The following is a 22,481-nucleotide window of genomic DNA, read 5'->3' on the forward strand; positions in this document are numbered from 1 at the left end:
CTGGGGACCAGTCCCCAGAGCTCCCAGAGAAGGGAAAAAGGACAGCTTGTAAAACACTTGCTTTTCTACTGTCGTAAGGCACTCGCGACTAATTTTCAGGGCTGGTTGTTTGCTCTCAAAGTGAAACGACCTCTTACAAGTATGGTACATACTGCAGCACTTAAAATTATGCTCCCTACATGTAATCCCAGCGGCTGGGAGGCTGAGGCAGGAGGATTCCCATGAGCTGGAGGTCAGCCTGGGTTACAGAGTGACTAGGAAAGCCTAGGTTACTGAGTGAGATATTTGCCTCAAAAGAAAAGAAAAGAAAAAAGAAAAGACAGATTAAAACAGTCAATTACACTTTTTCAGGAGGGATGAGCTATAATAGATTAAGAGGAGGATGAAATAACTCTGCTAGGGGCAGGGTGGGAACTGAGGGCACTAGCAACACAGGACAATGCCACTTCCTCCTGTAGGATGCACCAGTTTTTTTTTTTTTTTTTTTGTGGTTGTTAAAATTAGTGCTCACTCAACAGAAACCATTTTTACTCCATCCCCTTGAGGAACATCGGTCTGTTGACAATGGGGTCCATACTCACAGAGTGCTTGCCTCCCCATAGAGTTGAGGAAATATTTAGGATCAGAAGCAAGTATTAGTGAAGAGTGCTACTCTTTGAGAAGAGAGGGCTTTTGTTTTGCTGCTTACATGTACGTCTGCACACCTTGTGTGTGCCTGGTGCCTACAAAAGGGTGTTTGTTGGGTCTCCTGGAACTGGAGTTAACAATGGTTGTGAGCTGCCATGTGGGTGCTGGGAACCAAACTCAGGTCCTTTGGAACAGAAGTCAGTGCTTTTAACCCCTAGCCATCTCTGCAGCCCTCTTGTCTTGTTTTTATTTTTTTCTTTCTTCCTTTCTTCCTTCCTTCCTTCCTTCCTTCCTTCCTTCCTTCCTTCTTTCTTTCTTCCTTCCTTCCTTCCTTCCTTTCTTTCTTTCTTTCTTTCTTTCTTTCTTTCCTTTCTCCCTCCCTCCCTCCCTCCCTCCCTCCCTTTTCTCTTTTTTGAGACAGGGTTTCTCTGTGTAGTTTTAGTGCCTGTCCTGGATCCCGCTCTGTAGACCAGGCTGGCCTCGAACTCACAGAGATCCATCTGGCTCTGCCTCCCAAGTGTTGGGATTAAAAGTGTACACCACTGCCAGCCAGCTTGTCTTGGTTTTAAATGTCAGGCAACTACAAAGGCGTCAGCACCTGGCACACAGGAAACATCTGACAATGTATCTGCAGAAGAGGTGAACAATGCAGGGGGGACAGTAGAAAGAAAGCTGAGAAGCGTTAGGTCAGGGCTTCTCTTCCTAGCTCTACCACAGACTAAAATAATAGTAACAACAGTAATAATAAACCAGACAGGAGATAATAAACCATATAGTAAACAGTAATAATAAATCATTTTAGACCTCCAAAAATAAATCTGTGGGTTTGTTTTGAAGGTCAAGCCAGCTCCTCAAATTTGAGGTCAGCCCAGGTATTCTGGCTGATGAATCTGTATTTCATGGCACTGTTACCTGGCATCTCTGGCATCTCTGGGGACACCACAAGGGGTTTTGTTTGACTATTCTTTTTACATTTTACAGGTCAGTATCATGATCATTTAACCTTCCACAGGATCAGAACTTGACCCTGAGTTAAAAACCTTTAAGCAAAGAGTGTACATTGGGCGGGGTTCACTATGTAAGTACCTGATGTCCACACCACACCACAGCCATCTTATCAGCACAGCTCAGTGACAGCAGCATTGGCTTGTTTCTGGAGGGGAACTACAGAAGGCCTTTCCCTCAGAGATCCTTCACACCTTGCCCAGCCCTCACCTCGCCCTTTCATCTTGAATACTGTCACGAGCATCCTGCTTGCCTTGGTCCTGTGGACGGTACCACTCACAGTCCACAGGAAACTCCAGGAACTCAGAGCTGCCCCTGCTAGATTACAAATGGCGCTTCAGTCAGGGTCTCTCTGCCTTGATGATTTCTCATAAGGAATAATAATCACTGACATGGCCGGGCGGCGGCGGCGGCGGTGCACACACCTTTAATCCCAGCACTCGGGAGGCAGAGGCAGGTGGATCTCTTTGAGTTCGAGGCCAGCCTGGGCTACAGAGTGAGTTCCAGGAAAGGCGCCAAAGCTACACAGAGAAACTCTGTCTCAAAAAGAAAACAAAAACAAAAACAAAACAAACAAAAAAAAAAACCAAACAAACAAAAAACAAAATTACTGACATAACCTCTCTGGAACCCAGCTCACTGATACATATATTGGATCCTGTTGGATATAGTCTAGAGATAGCAGCAACAGGTCCAATCTGAAGCACAGCTGTTTTGACTTGAAGAACACAACCTGGGAGCAGGATTAACCTGAGAGAGTGGGGTGGAGCCGAGCAGCTGCTCTGGGAAGTTTTATCGTCCAGTCCAAACAGGAAAGATTTTCCAATTTCCAGGTTTTTCATCCTCCATCACCACAGGGTGCTATCAATATCACAGAAACATTCATTTTGTCACAGATAAAGAACAAATTTTGATCATCCCCTCAATGCTCAATTTTCCTCCAGTTGAGGGAATAGGGAAAAAAATTCCAAAAACCAAATACCACCCATCCTTCTCTAGACCATGGGTGGATGGGAATATGGATTTATAAAATACCTGCCTACATGCAGTCAATAAAACTCATTTTCAGAACGATGCCCACGTACACGATTAATTGTCAGGTGAGAACTGGGCAGGGGAGAGGCTCCAATGCCAGCTTCTGGCTTCCTTTCCTTTTCTCTTTCTAGACTCAGCTCTTAATTTGTTTCTCTTTTTACAAATGCACACATGCACAAAACCTGAACAAAATGAGGCTGTCTTACAAAACATTCTGCAGAGGACTGCGGCGGGGGAGATGAAAGCCAGGCAGCACTCACTCCAGCTCCCGCTCTCGTGCGGCCAGAGCAGGGCTCTCTTCCCTTCTCACAGCGCTCTGAATTCCATACTGAGGGGCACAGCTTCCTTTTGAATTCCCAGTTTATGTCGCAATGTGTTGCCACCTTGATGCTATTTAGACAGTTTTCTTTTAGCACGCAGACAGTGAACTGGTCTCGTTTAAACAGGCTGTTATTCGACAAGGGTGCATTCCCTCAGATCTGATGCTCTACTAACCCTGCTACGACCGTATCACACTCTAATCAACCATGGTGTAAATCTGGGCAACACACCTATACCGAGTTTGCAAGATGGGGGAGGAAAAAAAAGGTGTAGAAAGACTTCAGGGTCATATAGCTCAGCATATTTAAAAGGCACAACTGTTCTCTGCACATCTAAGAAAGCAGAGCTCTGAATTCCACCTTGCCAACATAATTATTTTCTGTTTTAAACATTTAGCTGCATGCTGCTGTACCCTTGCTGGGTCTCGGAATGAAAGCTAGCAAACTAGGAGCCCTACTGTATGGTCTTCATTCCCAGCAATGTTCCTATGAGAAAACCTTATTAATGAGCTTGCAAACGAGCACCCAACAGGGAAATGTCACAAACAAGAGCGGCTAATGCCCCAGAAAATCAAATAACTGAACACTTGGCTGATTGTGGTGCCTTTCATATTTATAATAAAAAAGAGGAGGGGGGCTTTAATTCACTGATTCTGGAGGGGTCAACACCTTGCTGAACAAAACAACTCATTTATTTATGTTCAGAAATCTCCAGATGATAAATTACATTGATGTTAATCACTTCAATGCATACTACACAATTAATATCTGTACTCACCAAAATTTAAGGGTTATTAAAAGTATGACAGCATACACATCTGGCTGATTTTTCACATAATTGGGCACAACAATTTCTCCTGGTACCACAAATAGAGGTACTAACAAACAAACACTACAAAATACTGGTTCAATTAATTAGGACTTGAATCCATAAGACAAAAGCAATGCCAAGCTGTAGTTCAAACCTTGTCCACTATGCTACATAGAGACACTTAGCTTAAGAGGGGAAGTACTCCACTTCTTTTCTTTTCACTTCAGCTCCTTCCTCTGTCATCCTTCAAGTCAGATATTCGATGGCACAGAGTGAAGGTTGTCATTTCATTTTCCTGTGAACGTCATTTGTAAAACAGGACCTAACTTGTATGGAATTCTACCATCAGTCACTCAGTCCTGCTCATGTCCTTGTTGACGTTCATTTATCTTAGATGGGGCAGAGGGGTCGTCCCACAAACCTTCATTGTCCAAAATTGGCCAAGATGAAAGCAACCGGCGATACTTAACAATATGCAGATCTATTTGCTCCCCGAAGGTCTTATCTACTTGGGGTAGAATATAAGGACTGTGAAGGGATTCAGTAACTAACTGGTAGCTGGTAACTAATTATTGATCCCTGATGATAGTCTAAAGAAATCTTAGCTTACAAAGGAGAGGTCATTGAAAAAAAAATGGTATTTTTAAAATTTTTATATGTGAACATATAATGAATAAAATACATATTTTTACAGCTATTAATACACAGATCTGTTAAGTTAAAGCAATAAAGTGGATAAAACAGGTCTTATCAGTGGTTGAAGAAATTAGCAAAACTCTAATGGGTAAATGAATTCTTTATATTACAAGCAAAATGTGGTGACTGATTTTTTTTTTTCTTTTTTTTCGAGACAGGGTTTCTCTGTGTAGCTTTGTGCCTTTCCTGGGACTCACTTGGTAGCCCAGGCTGGCCTCGAACTCACAGAGATCCGCCTGGCTCTGCCTCCCGAGTGCTGGGATTAAAGGCGTGCGCCACCACCGCCCGGCATGGTGACTGATTTTATTCCCTTCCCAGGTTTATTGCTAAGGACTTTTTAGGGGTCAGTGACCCCATAAGGGTGGTAACTTCAGGGATTTGAATCAATTTAAAAATAGAAGGGGGAGAAGTGTACTGTTATTCCACGTGGGTGTCCACAAGAGTTCAGTGTCTACACAGACTGTTATTGGAGCAATTGTTCTCAGAATCCTGTCCCTTTTCTCCAGGGCATCAAGATGCCCGTCTGCAGACTGCAGGACTGCTAAGAAGGAATGAAGCCGAGCTGGCCCACTGGTTAACAGCTGGGACTTAGGGTCTAGAGAACCTGAGCCTCAGACTCGGGGACAGGAGTCCTTTGGTATGGAAGAGCTACTGGTGTTTAAGCAAACTCAAGTTGTTTGGGAATGGTGCAGAGAACCCCAACTATGTTTGAAGATACTGGAGACTTGTGGGCTGATGTCATGAGGGTCAACACAGCTCTGGGAATGGAATGATACTCATTGACTGAAGAGCCAGGCGACTTTCTTAAGTTCGCAGAGCCTTAATTAAGATTACAAACCAGATCCCCAAGTCCCTTTCCGAATTACATAAAGCTCTGTAATTCCTAACCCTCCTTTTTACAAGATGTTTTTTCACCTACGTATATAGTTTTTAAAAAGCATCAAGAATATATTGTTTATATAACTTAAGTTGAGGGAGGAAGAGAGTTGACTACAAAAGGCTGCCATGGTAAAGGTTTGAAATGATCAGTAGCTGCAAACTCATTTTTGAAGGTGTTGCAGTCACTCTCCTGAAGGGAGGACCCACAGTACTCTGTTAGATTAGAGCCAAACGGATTCGGATACAGAGCTGTATTCATTTTCTTGGAAGGACAAATCCCTCTTGAATCTATAGAAAATGAAAACAAGGCTAGGAATCATTATCACATTTTCCAGGGGTAGGAGGTGTACTGCTTGAAATATTCTGCATTTGGCAGTGAGTGTAATTTTGTAAGTGGGAGGGGCTACACTCTATTTAAAAGATACTCCGGGAAACTACTTAAAGGGTTTAGGGGTGGAAACTGGGTGGATATCCACTCAGGACTCACAAAGGAGCTAATGTATTATTAAAGCTAATGGGCCCCTACAAGGAACGTTAATGGATATTAAGTTTGCTTAAATGAATTACATATTAACAAAGTCACAAGAAATCTAGTATCTGCCAATTTAGATAATATCTGATCATTTCTGTTTTCCCATTATAGGGACATTACACCACAATAGTTTTAGTGATATGAAAATTATAAGCATGATGCTCATAATGAAGCTATATAATGAAGCAGAGGAAATGAATTAACAAGAAAAACCTGCATTCTCTAATGTAAATTGAGCCATGCTCATAGGGCAAGACGAGGTTGGGACAAGATGGTTTCTTATGAGCAAGTTCATAACTTCCCCTACATCTTGTACTACTTGGACAATTTAAACAGACAATAAGGAATGTATCAGCTAAAAAAATGGCTTCCAAAGGCAAATCCAAACCCCAAGAACCTGTGAATATGTTCTAACTTGGAAAAAGAATTTCTGTATATGTAATCTTAAGTATCTCAAGATGAGACTACTCTGGATTATCTGGGTAGACCCTAAATTCAGTGACAGTGTGCCCCTATAGGGCACACAAAGAGGAAAACACACCCTGAGAGATGGCTGTGGCTATGAAGCCCTAATCCCTTGGGGGAACTCCCAGAGTACTTGCCCTGGAAGAAGCAGGAAAGGACCTTCTCTAAAGCCTCTGAAGGGAAGGTGGTCCAACTGAGACCTTGATTTTGATCCTTTGGCACCTAGAACTGTGAGTGAATTTCTGTGTTTTTTGGCCAGGTCTGTGGTGCTGTCCTTTGTTTCAGTGGCCCTGGGACACTAACACAAGAATTCCCAGACCTGCTAATGTATTTCTTCCATCAGATCTCTAATCACTGCTCTCCCCCAAAACCCTGAAGAAACTGTCGACTACACATATTCTACTGTATCCTGGGACTTTCCAGAGAACAGACTATGGAAAAAGTCTTTTGATGAAAAGTGAGAGAAGATGGCAACTTGGTCACAACCTTGGTTGGAGCATGGCTTTGGACAGAAAGATGCATGCCCACCCCCTAGCCCCACCCCGTATCTAAAGCAAAAGGATTTGGAGGAGAACCTCTTTGGTTTATAGGGAAGGGTTAGGAACAGTCTCACTCATTACAGTGTGGCATTACAGATGAAGCCATCACAACATGGTGCCAGTCCAGAGTTTATCTTTCAACTCTTCATTCTAACTAAGGCTAAATAGAAGAGAACATGTAATTTAGAACCAAATATTGGTATGAAATGGGAATAAAAACATAAATATCCAGTGTCTCTGATGGATTAGAAGAGGAAGGAGAATCACTCGACTTAGTTGGCCTAGGAATGACGACAGTCAACAGTGAAAGAAGCTGATTTTAAGTCACATGCTAAAGCAGATTGGCATTGTTTTAGATTCACGTTACAGTTAGCTGTAATATCTTCACATTCTCATTGGCATTTGATAATACAGTAGCATTTCAGTAAAATGATTCTTAGATTATCTTTCTACCAAGACAACACAATCTGCACCATGTAAAATGTATATATGCTTCCAATGAATGACTTCTGAGGCACTTTTAAGCACTGGCCTCAAAACAAGATGCTTGGCTACTCACACTGCACTTCTAGATAGCGCTGGGTCTGCAGGTTTCCAGTGACTGCAGGGTGCTCCACCTGACAGATCACTGGGACCCCATCATCCTCTTTGTGCACCTTCAGCATCAGCTGACTGGTCACAGTGTACATGTCCGACCACTCTTCCACCTCCGATTTGCCTGCGGGAGACAACATATATCAAGCTTGTCTCCCCAACCCCAACAGTGTTATCTACCTAACATGATGGTAGTGTTGTGTTGCTGGTCATGGCAATCTGTGGCTAGGGACCCCATAAAATGATTATTTCCTTAGTTTCTTTCTTTTCAGCCTTGTATAACAGAACTTCAGATATATTCCAAACCTAAACAATAACATTATTTTTATTCAAATATTTTATGTATATTTCTTCTATCTTCGAACTTCCTGCCAAGTCAATTGCAAATTCAACCATTTTGACATCTGGCTGCTTGTGGTATTGGGAGAAGGAAGAAAAAAAGCTTTGCACCCCTACAACCATCTGAACTTCAAGTATCTACAAGGCTGTCATGCCTCTGAAAAATCCCAGGGCATCATCCAAATCCCCTAAGCAATTCAATCAGCAGCAGAGATATAAACAACCCCCTTTGCCCACCCCATCATCAACAATTAAGAGGGAAAGTAACTAAATGGATTTACATAATTGAAATTGTAATTGAAATGTTTAAACTCAGAGACTTCTGGAAGACCACAAAAAGTGCAGCGGCAGTGGGCTAGAGCAAAGTAAGATATAGGGCTTTGGGCCAGATGGGAGATACGTCCAAGAACACCCAGAGAAGGAGGGAGGAGGTTTCCGGAGGGAATGAATAGGCCTAGGCAGTCCCTTCCTGAACCCAGCACTCCCAGGAGCACGGCACACCATTAACTTTCTTTGAATGTTTTGTACTTATCGGTCCACATTTAATGGCTCAATTCACTTAGACAGAGGGGAAATGAGAAACTCCTTCCTTCTAAAACCATACTTAGGAAATAGGAGATTTAAACAGAACAAGCTTTTAGAAACTTGCTGCTCTCTACAGAATTCTCTGTTTCTGGATATAGATTTCCATATCACCTTTCTAAAAGGGCTATTTTCTTCCTTGCACTGTTTCTTTATTTAATGAGTGCACTTACTCTGTCTCAGGCGCTTCCCTAATGCTTTGTAAATATTCACTCATTTCATCTTCATAATAATACCCTATAATTACTGTTCCTATTTCATAGGAAACTGAGGCACAGAGCTAGTATTTCTGTTATACAGAGGTGAGTTCCAGGGTCCTTTGTTCAGGTACTACTTTCAGGGCAAGATAAAAAAGAGAGAGACAAATGCTGACAGGCATGAGAGACAGGAGAAGCAATAGAAATTGGCCAAAAAGGAGCAGGGCTATAGAAACTGTCTGGAGTGTTACCCCAAAACCAGAGACTTTGCAAAAGAATGGGCTGGCAAATTAGGCAACAGAATTACAGGGTCACCAGCAAGGTAGTCCCTGTGAATTCATAATTAACTTGAGCTCTTGGCCTGCAATGTCACCACTCTAGCAGGAAAGCACACACCAACCAACAGCTGGGGCTGTGGTGCATGGCAGGATGACTTGGGATTTAAAAAAACGCGTACCATGAAAATGTGGGGTTCTGAACCATTAAGTCACGAAAGAGCAGAGGATAAAAGCAATGACACTTGAGGTACAGACGAGACAGTCTCGGATTGTGGGATATCCCTAGTACAAGCTCCTCCTGGTATGAAGAGTTTGAGTTTACAGGTTTGGTTCCTCAGTGACTCTCAAACCACAGAGGGAGGCTATGAACAAAAACAATAAAAGCTGCTCTCTTCTGGCCTCAGATGCTTTTGCTAATCGATTAGGAACTGTATCTGGATAAAGACTTTTGTTTGAGGGGCATCTGTTGATAATTTTCACAAAGGCCTACTTGCTAGAGCCGTGTCAGCTAACTGCTTCCTGTCTGGGCAGTCTTACCTTTCAGTTCCTTGTTCCCTTTGAACCATCTGATGGTGGTGGCTGGCTTGCTGGCCATGGCAGTGCAGTTGACTTCAATCTCCTCCCCTTCAACGGCCGTGTCTTTCTGGATGTCGATCATCAAGTTACGTGGTGGGACTACAAATTAAACACACACACTTTATAAACACAGGACCCGTTTATGGACAGATTCTTCTCCTCACTAGGAATCAGCGTGGCTACTACCAACAAAGAGGCAGACAAGGGACACTGCTGGTGGGATCACATCCTGATGGCAAAATAAACTGCCAGAGGGGAAGAACTAAATAGACAATGTCATGTAAAGTGGATCAGACATAATCAGATAATTCAGAATGTCTTTTTTAAATGTATCCTATTTAGTGACCAGTCTCCAATTCCTGAATTATCACCGACCTAAGATTAACAATCCAGGTATTAGTCATTAGAAAATGGATAAGGAAATAGGTATAAAATCAAGAGGAGTACACACTATTGAAATTAATGTCCTTACCTGGAAGCCCCTGAAAGCAATAATTCTCCTTGAACTCAACCCTTGGAATTCAATCTTCATAGGAAAGACTTCAAAGTCTACTAACAAAGATAAACAGCTTGGGGCCCCTTAGAAGAATCACTCACCACAAACATGCACAGAAAAAGTATGCCTCAGAACCAGTTACACTGAACTTGAACTACAGCGATTTTTATGAGTCAGGACACTGTCCTTCAGTGGGTGGAGTGTCATTAAAAGAAAGGTTTGACATATAGGAAATGCCAGGTATGTGCAGGCATTTACCATACCCCGAATTCCAATGCTCAGATCTTAGAAACCAAAGGTAAACGAGATTCCTAAGTGCTTGAAAGACACTCAGATATCAGAATTAAAACCACTTTTCTATAAGCATATTAAATATCCCTATAATGAAATAGTCAAAACAGAAGACTTGAGGGCTGACATCCTGAACAGTGTGTGCATGTCAGCAGTGATGATGATGACGGGAGTTAAATTTTTGTCTTTTAATGAGATGAGTTGACAGTAAAACTTCATATAATGTGCAGTCCTACCTCAAGACTGAGCCTCCTGAAATAAAAATCAGTAAGAATACAGAATTCAGTAGTGTGAATCTAAGAATATGAGCCCTGACCACCATGAATAAGCAAAGACAGGGCTGAGACTTATGATTAATAAGTTTCTCAACTCAGAAGAGAAACAAGAAATTAAATATGTATAAACATGCCATCCTGACCATCAAGTTGAATAATACATCTCTGATACCGCTTCAATAAATTATGGGATTAAACCATGTTATTTGGGATTTCCAACTGTTCCAGTCCAATGTGAAAATTCTGTCCACAGGAAGACTTTCATACTGAATTAGAGCGATTGAAAATTCTTATAGAGAATGATGAAAGAGGGAAAACAAAATGATTTGTTGCATATGTTTCTCAGCAAGATGGTGCACTGTGGAGGCAGGGAGGGGGTAACTGCTGGAGCAGAGGCGCTGTTCTCTGTTCCCCATGTGCGAGGAAAACATCGAGTTTGTTCAATTGGGTGGGTTGCTAATGTGGTATGGCCCAAAGGAGTACTTACTCATGGCAGAGAACATTCTGAAAACTTAGCAGAAGGGGGCAGTTTAGCATCCAGTTTAAGGGTGTGCACCTGATGGAATTTTTAGAGACACAGAAAGGCAGTGACAACAAACACAACAAAACAGGGTGCTTTGGCTGGCTGTGTCCTTTTCATAGTTGGTGCGAATGATACTCAGATGGGTTGCAGATTGCCATTCTGTACATCTAGATAGCATACGGGGAATACACAGACAGTACGTACTCAGAATAAGCAAATACTACTGGATGGTAGGAATAGTGAAGGGGAAATGCCACTGTTGGATCAAATGTCAGTGGAAACAACTGTCTAAGCCTAAAGAAACTAAGATCTTGGTAAGTGACAGCACAAGAGAAATAATAATAAGGTAATGATGAAGGAGTAAAAGGCAACAGCGGGCCATCACCAACAAACCGAGGCACAGAAAAGACCATCTCTTGGGGTCTGGATGGAAATGAAAACAGTGAAAAAAGTAGTTCTTGAAATTGATATGCTCGATATTTCCTGATAAGAACTGTAATTACTAATATCATTGTCAAGAGAGAGCAATTGGCTAAAACTACTGACAGTGTTGGGATTCCCTCTGAAATGGAGTATTTCTCCCACCTCATGCCTCTGGGAGAAACACCTTGATGGGCATTCAGAATCTAGGGCCTTTCTTAATGGGAATAGATCCAGGCGTTGCTGGGACTCCACACGGATGACTAAGTCACAGTGGAACCTGGTATCCAGGCTGTCTGTCAGTCATGCTTGTGTTCTGGGCATCTTGCTCCCGTTCTCTCCTTTTTTATGGTGCGTCTGAAGACACACAGAGACTCCTCAGCCCAGTGCTCTCATAGCCTCCATCACCTGCTCATTTCTCCTCACCCACAAACTACAGCAGGACTATTTCTTTCAGTGCACAGTTTCAAAAGCTTCAGTCCCTGGTCACAGGGCTCTGTGTTCCTGGGCCCCTAGCTGGACAGAACAATACAGGGATGGAGCTTGTGGAGGATGTCATGGCAAATAGGAAGCAAGTAGAACGGACCTAGACGGGGCCAGGGCAAGAAGATGTAGCCCCAAGGGCATGCGTCCCATGGCATGTTTGTTTCAGTGAGGCACTAACTTCCACTTTTTTACCTCTCTCACAAGTGCTATCATGTTATAAATCAATCCAAGGATGAATTCATTGATTAGGTCAGAGACCTCAAGACATAATCACTTCCCCAAAGCATGCCAGGTGGTGAAAAAGCTCAGGATACATGAAGCCATAGGAGACGAGTCACATTCAAATTGTAAAAATCTCCAGTGGCATCTCTTGGTGGAGAGCCTTTACTGCCTTCATTTGGTCCTAAAGATGGCATCTTATCCTCCCACATCAACAACAGTGTCTGCTAATTCAAAGCAAGGAGATCCAGAAAGATGGGTGTACACAGGACAGGAAAATCCACAAACAGCACCTTTAGGCTTTGGGGTCTGAGAGCTTGACAGGCGTTAAGGTTTGTATCTGATGTTTCCCTGTGGGTCTTAGCTTTCTTCCTTTCCCTCTGTTGTCACAGTCACACTCTATGTCCCTATCACCTGCAGTAGTCTCAGGAATCTGGGTCCCAGGATTACCTTCCTGTACTGCAGGCATCTTCTTTACCTTAAGCCAAAGGGAAAGTGTACAAACTCCAAAAGCTGGAAAATGCACCCCGTGTAAAAAACAATGGACTTACATATTGCTGAGGTCATCATTTTGAGAAATAGCTCAATGATTTTCCCCAAGCCCATAAACAGTTTTCTCAAGGTTGAGATCAGTATTGCTCCTCCTTTGCTGAGATCAGAAGAAAGAGGCAAGTGGGGTGGGAGTCGTCGGGTTACAAGTATGAAGTTTGAGGATGAGTTACATTTTGGATGCTATAAAGACACTTCTCCCAGACTCTTTCTCTATGTAGGAACCCTTATTTGGTCTGAATCAGAAACACTCACAGGGGTCTACATTTCTTGGGGCTTTTAAAGAGCAATGAAGAATTGGATAATATAAGTGAGGTGATTTAAATTTGCCTTTCAGAGAACAGAAGGTTGGAGAAGAAAAATTTCTTTTGGCTTATTAATCCTATCCCTTTATTTTTTTCCTTTCACTTCATCCTGATTTCATAATGTCTATTGTAATACAAAGGAGTTAGCAAAGTCTTTAATCCATTTCTAGAAAAATGAATGAAAACTGTTGCTAGCCAGAGAACACACGTGTATACACGATCCACTAAACAGACACAGCTAGTAAGAACTGCCTGCAGCCATTAATGAAAACAACACAGACCTCTCTGGGAAGGAGCATGCAGAGGAAAACCTGAATGGAAAAAAAAAAAAAAATCACACACAGGGAAGCACTAGAAAACAGCCTGGAATGTCAAGGTTCCTCTTAGCTAACCTCAAACCTAAAAGAGTGCTAATTATAAACATTACGCCTACAACATTAAAAAAAAAATCAGCAATATCAAGATGAGTCACATTAATTACCACAAAAGAGGAGTCTTAAACCTGATCAGTATGTGAAATCTCATTCTAAGACCCTCTAAAATAATTAGGTCTTGCGTTCCTGGAGTCTGAAGAGTGAGCACTAATCTTAGGCGGACAGGACTGTAATAATATTAGCTACTATTATCAGTAACTGCATTCATCTCAGCACAGTCTTGTGTCTCTTGTTCAACTCCTCTTATGAACAGAATAGGAAAAGTCCTACATTGTGTGCTGGGATAAGGACACAGACTCGTCACAAATGGAAGACTGAATGGCCCACATGGCACCTGAATACACAGAAACTATCACAGGAGAGTTTTCGGGTTTTTACATAGATGAGATCTACACATAATGTAACTACAGAACAGCCTAGAAACCATTAACAAACACTCATCTCTGTATCTTGTAACTACGCTAAAGTTTTTGCTGAATGCATTAAATAACTAATAGTCATATCACTAAAACGAGCATCTTCAACCTATCGAGGAGACTGACAGCTGTATAAGTACATACAGAATCCTTTTCAGAGAGCCATGGATAGCAACGGAGTTGCAAAGACACCATTCTCCATTCATTATAATATCTAAAACTCTAAACCTTAGGAGGAAGGCTTGAATGTGTATCAGTGGAAATTGTCAGATTTTGGAATATGAAAGACTCTCACACTGATGACAACAATTTTACTCTGTCAAGGAATCCTAGATAACTTCAATGGATAGAAGATTAAATGAATGCATAATATCTGCAAAGAGAACACTGACTAGTATTACTTTCAAGTACACTTAAGTTAATGCCTCTATAAAATACAAGCAGGAACCTATTACTTCTAGAATAATGAGACCTCCAAATGGATTGCAGGCAGGATGCCTCTCCCTAGTCTACACGTTGGTAGTTGACTCCAAGTACACAGCTAAACTGGTCCAGCACAGTGACTTAGAATAAATGCACCAGACAAGGATAACTGACAGGAAGCAGTGTCTTGCCAATGGTCCAAAAGACGTGCTCTTGAAAAATTGTGAAGCTCCAGAAAAGCCCTGAAACAGCACTTGAGCTTTCACTGAAGAGGATCTGCACTACCAGACACAGCACTTGTCAGGCAGATTAGTAAGGTCTGTTGGAGTCCCTAGAGTTTAAATGTTGTGTGTGTGAGTGTGTGTGTTCATGCCTGTCTTTATGTACAACACATGTATGTACAGACTAGACCTCAGACACTGTTCCTCAGGCACCATCTACCTTGTTTTTCAAACAAGTGTCTCCCTGGCGTGGGATTCTCTGGCTGGCCAACCCCAGGGATCCATCCGCCTGCCTCTCTAATGTGTGAATTATAAGTGCATGCTATCCTGTCTATTGTGGGGATTGAACTCAAGTCCTTTCACCAACTAAGCTATCTCCCCAGGTCCTCAGATTATTAATTTTTATTGTGTGCTTCGTAACCTTGGCAAAATGGCTTATCTCTGTTAATATTATTTTTTCTATGAAATTAAAATATCAAAACCTAAAGGTCCATGTAGTAAAAAAGCATCCTGAAAATTCAAAATGTCACGGGTACATTCTGTTTTGTTACCATCACTCCTGTGGAGAGGCTGCAAGTGATGGCGGCTCAAATGTAGATGGTCACCTCACACATGTGTGCTTCACACACGTGTAGACAAGCAGAAATGGGAAACTTCAAATGCTTCCTGGTGAATCTGGTTCACCTGCACAATACCAAAATACTCACTCCGGCAGAACTTTCCAAGGAAAGTGACAGACATATGTGTGCAAGCTATGGACCCTTACACACACAGTCCACACTAGAAACTGTGTAGACAGACATTAAGTCTGACTTTCTAAAAGCACAGTCATATCAAGAATACACGCAGGCTTTGGGCACATGGTTTGGCTTGATGAATTAAAAATATTTTTCTTTTTACAGCTGTGTTTAAATAAAGCAATGAGGAAGCAGCTCAATATGTACATTCATAAATACATACATGTGCACACACCCAGCAAAAATGTCCTTCATATTTATCTTTCCTCTTTAATCTTCATATCATTACACCAAAAAGCTGCAGCCTGCTGGCTCCAATAGAGTTTGATTCATCATCTTCCTGAAGGTGTAAATCAGAGATCCTGCCTCACTCTATGGGATTATGTCCTTGAAAATTCAGTTCCCAACACCCTGTATCAGCTCCTGTCATGCACCAGAGTGTATGTCTGTGTAAACTGCAACGAACTCAGACCCTTCAGTAGAGAAATACCTGCTGACTGCATCAAAACAAAACCGTCACCCTGACCACTGGGATCTCTGAACATCACAACCTGGGGACCACAAATGACGATGCTCAAGTCACTGGAGGTGACCTCACAGCCTGCCAACAGTTCTCTGCTCTTTCTAGGTAAACCAGTCTCAACTGCCTATGTCTGATGGCCGCACCTGGTAGCAAGGACTGTGTTCATGGGTATGGCTGTCTGTTCCGTAGCATGAGCTGGGCTATCAGTAATAAATAGGGCAATATATAAACAAAGCCAAATTCAAATGAGGATGTCAGTCAGAAGGAAAAATTATCACAAGGTTTCTGAGCTTTGCCATGGGTGTAGATATGGGAGCCCATTTTCCCTTCTCTTGCACAGAGGCAAAAAACTTGGGGCAGTTAGAAGCAAGGTCATTTCATGTGGTGAGTGACTCATTTAAGGGCTCTAACTTCTCTTGATCTTCGATTCTGAAGTTTGAGGTCTGAAACCCAAGAACAGGTGGAATCTATAGCCGCCGACTGCTATTTCTTAGAGTGTTTGGTGAAACAGGCTATTTTTAAAATTCAGCAAGATGAGTGGTGATTCTCCCTAAAACAACTTGGAAAAGTGAGATCCACTCTTAACCCCTTCCTTGTTACTGGAAGCCACTTGGTAGCCTGAGCCATCCCACTGGCTTCCCATGACTAACAAGCATTTCTTACCCAGGACTGTGATGGTGGTGTAACTCTCCTGTGGGGGGTCAGTGTAGAGTTGGCAGAAGTATCTCCCTTCATCCGAAATTGAGACGTTTGTCAGTGACACTTTGAGTTCACTGCTAGAAAAATTGAGCAGCTGAAACCTGCTGTCCTTCAAAGCTGTGAAACAAAACACAGTCAGTGATTGTGCAAAAGATGACGAACAATCTATTTTCTTTATCTAGGCAAGAGAAAGTCAGATGCTAGAAAAAAAAAAAGCCACAGAGTGGAAATAATTTAAGTCTTTCTGTATGTGTATGATACTATTTTAGGTTTCTGCAGTAGCTACATGCAGACAAATAACCCCAGTGACCTATCCTAAAGAGACTTAGGCAGGGGCAGGCTTTGAATGCACTGTACAACATGCCAGACTCTCTGAGGTGGGCAGCAAGGTTCAGAAACAAAAGTACTTTTAGAAAGAAAACACAAAGCCAAAAAACAAACAAACAAACAGTGGGTCCAAATTATGAGATAAAACAACACAAAAACGGTAATTTCTTTTTCTTTTTTTTTTTTTTTTTTGGTTTTTCAAGACAGGGTTTCTCTGTGTAGCTTTGCGCCTTTCCTGGGATTCACTTGGTAGCCCAGGCTGGCCTTGAACTCACAGAGATCCGCCTGCCTCTGCCTCCCGAGTGCTAGGATTAAAGGCGTGTGCCACCACCGCCCGGCACAAAAAAGGTAATTTCAAAGTAAAATACTGATTTTTAATATGTTATAGCAGACTCTTTACTTGGATATGAATTGAGGTGGGGCAGCCTGATCCAAGGCTTTTTGAGGGCTTAGCTGGTTACACAGTTTTCTAGGTAAGTCTACCTTACAGTAGGAAATTGATCAGACACCAAACAAGAACTTGGAATTACCAAAATGCACCATATGTGGAATTATTATTTAATGCAAAAAAGTCTTTTTCAATGTCTTATCAATTTTAGCAAAGGCTATCAGTGCCATATGCATGTGAAATTCAGAGGACTACTTTGTAGAGCTGGTTTCTCCTTCCACCATGTGGGTTTTGGGAATGGAACTAAGGTGGTCAGGTTTGGTACAAGCACCTTTAGCCTCTGAGCCATGTCACTGGCCTTTCTTTAGTCCCTTCAAATGTTCCTTGTTTATCAGCTCTGTCCACAGAATGGCCCAAAATACTGGGAGTGAACAGGAGGCAAGCCAGCGAAAACAGGCATGATAGATACTTCCTTCACAGTTAGGTGTCTTGCCAAGCTACAGCAACCATATGAGCCATTGGTGTCATATACAATTCAGTTTCAAAGGCTGCCTTTTGTTAAATTGCATTTGAATGGATCTCAGCATCTGGCCATCTCTGTACAGCAGAGGCTATGGTGAAAGATCTGGTCCTGTCATTACAGATATAGATTGCCTTGGAAATGCTAATCTTTAAACCAAACAGATTCCCTATCAGAATGCTATATTTTCCTTGCCTTACCCTATTTGAGTTGTTTGTGTCAGCTAAGTATTTGGGACTCGATTGCAATTCACCTTGAATTACTACAATCAATTCCTATTGCAAAGTAAGACTTTTAAAGGGGACCATTCAAGGTTTCTATTAAGTAGAAAGATTATGATTGCCTGTCTCTTCTTCTCTCTAAAGAATTGACTAAACTTTAAGCATCTAACATTAAATTAGAAAAAGGTGGCCTTGGCAATCTCTTTATCAAGACAACACATACGTAAAAAAAAGTTGCCATCTACTCCTGTGGGGTGGAAACTTACGCCTGAAGTCCTTGAAGTAAATGGTCTGCCTGTTGGGGTTCAGCAGTTGAATCACGGAGTCGTCACTCTTATTGACTTGGCAGCTGATGGTTGCAACTTCTCCCTCGATCACTGTCACGTCTTTAGTAAACAGATTCTGTCCATCACCTTTAAAAAAGGGAGAAAAAGGTCAGCTGGAACTCTCATCATTTAAAATTTAGTCAGTGAGACCCATTAAAGCAAGAAGTGAGAAACGCACTACAAAAGTAATGTCTGATATGGCCCTAAATACTTCTCTTCCTAGATCACAAAAGGAGTCATCAAGCTGAGGTGAATCTGGGTTAAGATACAAGTAAGCTTGGAATTGCCATGGCTCAAAGTAAGGGGTACTGAGGTCCCAACTTTCAGTATTTTGAACTGTCAACCAGTGTGCTGAGGTGGAACCAGAAAGACCAGGGTACTGATTGCTGTGGACATTAAAGACCCCCACCTAGAAGAGGGGAGGTAAGGCCAAGCCTAGACCACATGGCCTTGAGCCACGCTAATTTCAATGGTCAGTTAACTGAGGGAGGAAGGCTCAATAAATGACCCTGTCTAGTTAGCAGAGGCTAACATTCCCAATGTACAGGCAGGTCATTTTGTCTTGTGTGGGAGGGAGGACCAAACTGGCTCTTAATACAACCCAGAAGGCCTAAAGTTGAGAGTCTGACTCTGCTCTCAAAAACATACCTTCATAACTCACCCAAAGCCTTAGGCAGCTCTGAGCTCACCACCCTCCCTGCAGATAACCCCTTCAGCCACTACAAGATTTTCAGAACAAGTCAAAATGTGAACGCTCTCAGATCCACTGATACAAGGCTTATCTCCAGATCTGGGCTAGTTTGCAGCTCAAGATTTGTTCCAGGAGCCAGAGCATCTCCTAAATGTGTGAAAAGATCCACAGCACAAGGTGGAAGTTCAATTTAGATGCAGAAGATAAGGAATTGTGAAGTGTTCGATTCTGTGGTTGGCCTAACAGGAGACAGAGAAGTCCTGGACACTGCCTTAGCCTTTAAGGAGCTGAGATGTACATAAAACAGGTATCTAATATCTACTTCCCCCACAAAAAGTGTGTGTACAGGCAGCAGATGTGACAGTCAGTCCAGAAGGGAGAAGACAGACCGCTCTTACATCAGTTTCCCATCTACAAAATGGGGCCGTAATTAAAAGCTATCCCACAGAGTTGTTATAAACACAAAGCAGTTCTCACCATGTCCAGCTTCTCAGACTAAACAGATGGTTACTGCTACACGATCATCACTACTACCGTCACCATCACATCGTCATCACCATCCCACCACCACCCCATCACCCTCATCATTTCTCTAGACCAGAAATCGCCACACTTAGGAAGCCATTATCACATGTGGGAGTAGAGCATGCAAGAATGCAGCCTTAGGGTCCCTGCTCTGCAGGAGCTCTCTGTGTAGCTGGCATGTATCAGCTTAGGGTGTCTTCTTCACTCCTTGAAGAAATGTTGTCACATCAAGAAGCAAAGGTCAAAGATAAATGCTACTTTAAAGAATAAAAAAATCGAGACAGCAAAAAGAGAGTACAATTAGAATAAGTGGAGGATTTCCACCTGCGATCACATTTCTTCTGAAGGAGCCTTTCTTGGCAGGACACAGTAGGTAAGTGTGATGGGGTGTCTAAAATGGCTTAAAGCCAAATCCACCTAGAAATAGACCAGCCCCTGGCAGAGGATTAGAAGAGAGGAAACTAGAAGAATAAGGGGGGGGGGGGGGAATCATAAGAGCTGCAGATAAACAAAATGCCTGGTGCTTGTAGAGCAAACACAAATGAAACTTGACCTTGAGCTCCATGACCCCTGAAAGTAGCCCTGCTGTGAGGACACAGGCCTATACGGCTGGAAGGAGACTGAACCTGAGAAGCAGGGAGGGAGGGATGGGGGGCGAAAGCTGTTACAGAGTAACAGCAGAGTGGAGGACTGGGAAGCTGGGGGGGGGATACTGTTACAGAGTAACAATGCAGTGGGGGTGATCAGAAAAAAACTGAGGGGGGTGTTTATTGTTTTCCTCCTGTGGATTACTGTAACAAACACAGAAGTCAGAACCCAGCAGGAAGGAATGGGTTATTCCCAGATATGAGCAAAGACCAAGGTGACAGGAATTCCTGCCAATCAGGCCAGCTTTTCAAGGTTGACTTGCTGGCCTTGGATAAGTGTGAATAGAAAGCAGGACACTGGACACCGTATGTTTGCAGGGTAACTTAGGTAAGGCAATTAAGGAAAAATTACACTGTAATGGGAGAGTAAAACCATGTTAAAGCCACGGGGTTTGCATTGAGGGGACCAGAATATCAAACAGGCTCTTCTTGGGGCAGGAAGAGATTGCTTCCATCTGCAGGGAATGTATTAGTAACACAAACAAGTCTTCAACAGGTAGAAGGTACATGTGCAGAGGCTGCCTGCTGACAGGCATCAATCCCTTTGGATACCAACTACTACTCCTGAGACTTAAAGCTACTGCTAATTCAGTCCTGACAGTTTCTGTGGAAGTACTATTGGCTTTAATTTTAGTTCTTCATAGAAGTTCTATGGCCAGTATACCCTGAGAAGAGGCTACTATATTTATAGCAGCCTTAATGTAGGGGGTTGGGAACCAAGAGGAGTGAAGCATGGTTTTGCATTTTTAAGAACAAAGGTAGTGACATCAAGTCAAAGTTTTTGTTTTTGTTTTTTGTTTTGATAACACAATCTACATGTTCCTAATTATTACTTAAAATGGGGTACTCTATGACCAGTCCATTTACCAAGTCACTCAGGTAAACTTTTTGCCTTGGCTCGCTAATTTGCAAACCCATGGTGATGTTGTCAACATCATGGAGTTATTATTTTTTAATTATTAAGACCCAAATCCAATGCCTGAAAAAAAAACCCGCCAACTTCTAGCTATGCTATAATAGGGTTGGCATACCAATATGGAAAATTATGTGATAATGAAATATTTGGCTGAAAGACATCGAAGTGCTTTGGCTGATGGTGGTGGCCCAAGGATGTCATTCTTTTAAAAAAATCACCAATAAATTATACAGGTCAGCTGGATGGCAGTTATATTAAACAGAGCCCCATACTTTGAGGCACCATGGATGGCTGCAATGGGATAATAATGACCTATTTATTTGCGGCAAAGGACTTGAATGACAGCGAGGAAAATACAGTACGTATGTCAGTACCCTACTGCCTGAAGCCTTTATGTAAAAATGATTTCTGCTCACATCCTCAAATATGTCTTCCAAAAGGAAGAGTACACACTACGACTTGATAAATTTCCCCCTTGAAATGAATGTTGAGACAATTAGGTTGTCACAAAATGCAATCTCATGTGTAGCAGGAGCGAAACACGAAACTTTGGTATCTTCCTTAAAGAATGCATTTAAAAACCCTTCAGAGTTTTCTAAAACTCAATTAGCTGACATACTGTCAAGGCAGGAACAGTACATGTTCAGGGGAAAAGAAATCAAATAGGTACAATATCTAGCCATTAAATGAAGCTGTTAACAGCCAGGTAATTTATTTTAAGGGTGGAGCAATGGCTGACATGTGTAGACATTTCCAACCGCTAATTGGTGCATTTGGATGAAGTTTGGGAGACAGAATCAAAGTGAATTTTAATTTATACCAGAAGTTGTAGTATCATAGGGGTGCTTCCTATAACTTTCAGGGTTTTTTTGTTGTCTATTTTTCTTCACACACTTCCATTTACTTCTACGTGTGTGCATGTGGAAATCAGAGGATGACTTGCTGGAGTCAGGCATTTCCTTCCATCAAGTGAGTTCCAGGGATCAAAGTCCTCAGGCTTGGTGGTAGGTGCCTCATCGTGATAGCCCTGTGGTTCGCTCTTCCAGAAAGAGTCTTGCTGTGTCCCCTTGAATGGTCTGCTCCTGGCTAGGTAGCACAGGCTACCCACAAATTTATAGCAATTTTCCGGCTTCATACTTAAGTGTGATTACAGACATGCCCTACCACACCTGGTTAACTTTCAGAGTTGCTCTGTAATTCCTAAAAACGAAGACCTAAATTAAAGAGAGCCTTTCATTCAGGAGCAAGCATCCTCCATTAAACCAGACACTTCTTGGACAGTTACAAAGACAAGAAAGCTTATTGTCTACAAAAGGTAAAACACCTTTGATGACTACCAGTGACCCTTATGGCATCTTGATAGGACTGGTATTGGGACATAAGTTTCTTATTAGCAGTTTCTAACTTATATAAATAAATGCTCAGAGA

General features: G+C 42.2%; 1 protein-coding gene across 6 annotated transcripts in view; it reads right to left on the reverse strand.

The window, feature by feature from the left end:
* Cadm1 (cell adhesion molecule 1) overlaps positions 1 to 22,481 on the reverse strand; it is a 330,847-nt gene that overhangs the window by 48,727 nt on the left and 259,639 nt on the right. For all 6 annotated transcript variants that reach the window (XM_028866478.2, XM_028866482.2, XM_028866485.2 and 3 more), the window contains exons 2-5: positions 18,215 to 18,361; positions 16,457 to 16,609; positions 9,437 to 9,574; positions 7,469 to 7,627 (exon numbers count right to left, since the gene is read on the reverse strand). In XM_028866478.2, the coding sequence (XP_028722311.1) occupies positions 7,469 to 7,627; positions 9,437 to 9,574; positions 16,457 to 16,609; positions 18,215 to 18,361 (597 nt within the window). The remainder of the gene's footprint in view (positions 1 to 7,468; positions 7,628 to 9,436; positions 9,575 to 16,456; positions 16,610 to 18,214; positions 18,362 to 22,481) is intronic.

Source organism: Peromyscus leucopus, chromosome 7 (assembly GCF_004664715.2).
Source record: "Peromyscus leucopus breed LL Stock chromosome 7, UCI_PerLeu_2.1, whole genome shotgun sequence".
Taxonomy (NCBI): Eukaryota; Metazoa; Chordata; class Mammalia; order Rodentia; family Cricetidae; genus Peromyscus; species Peromyscus leucopus.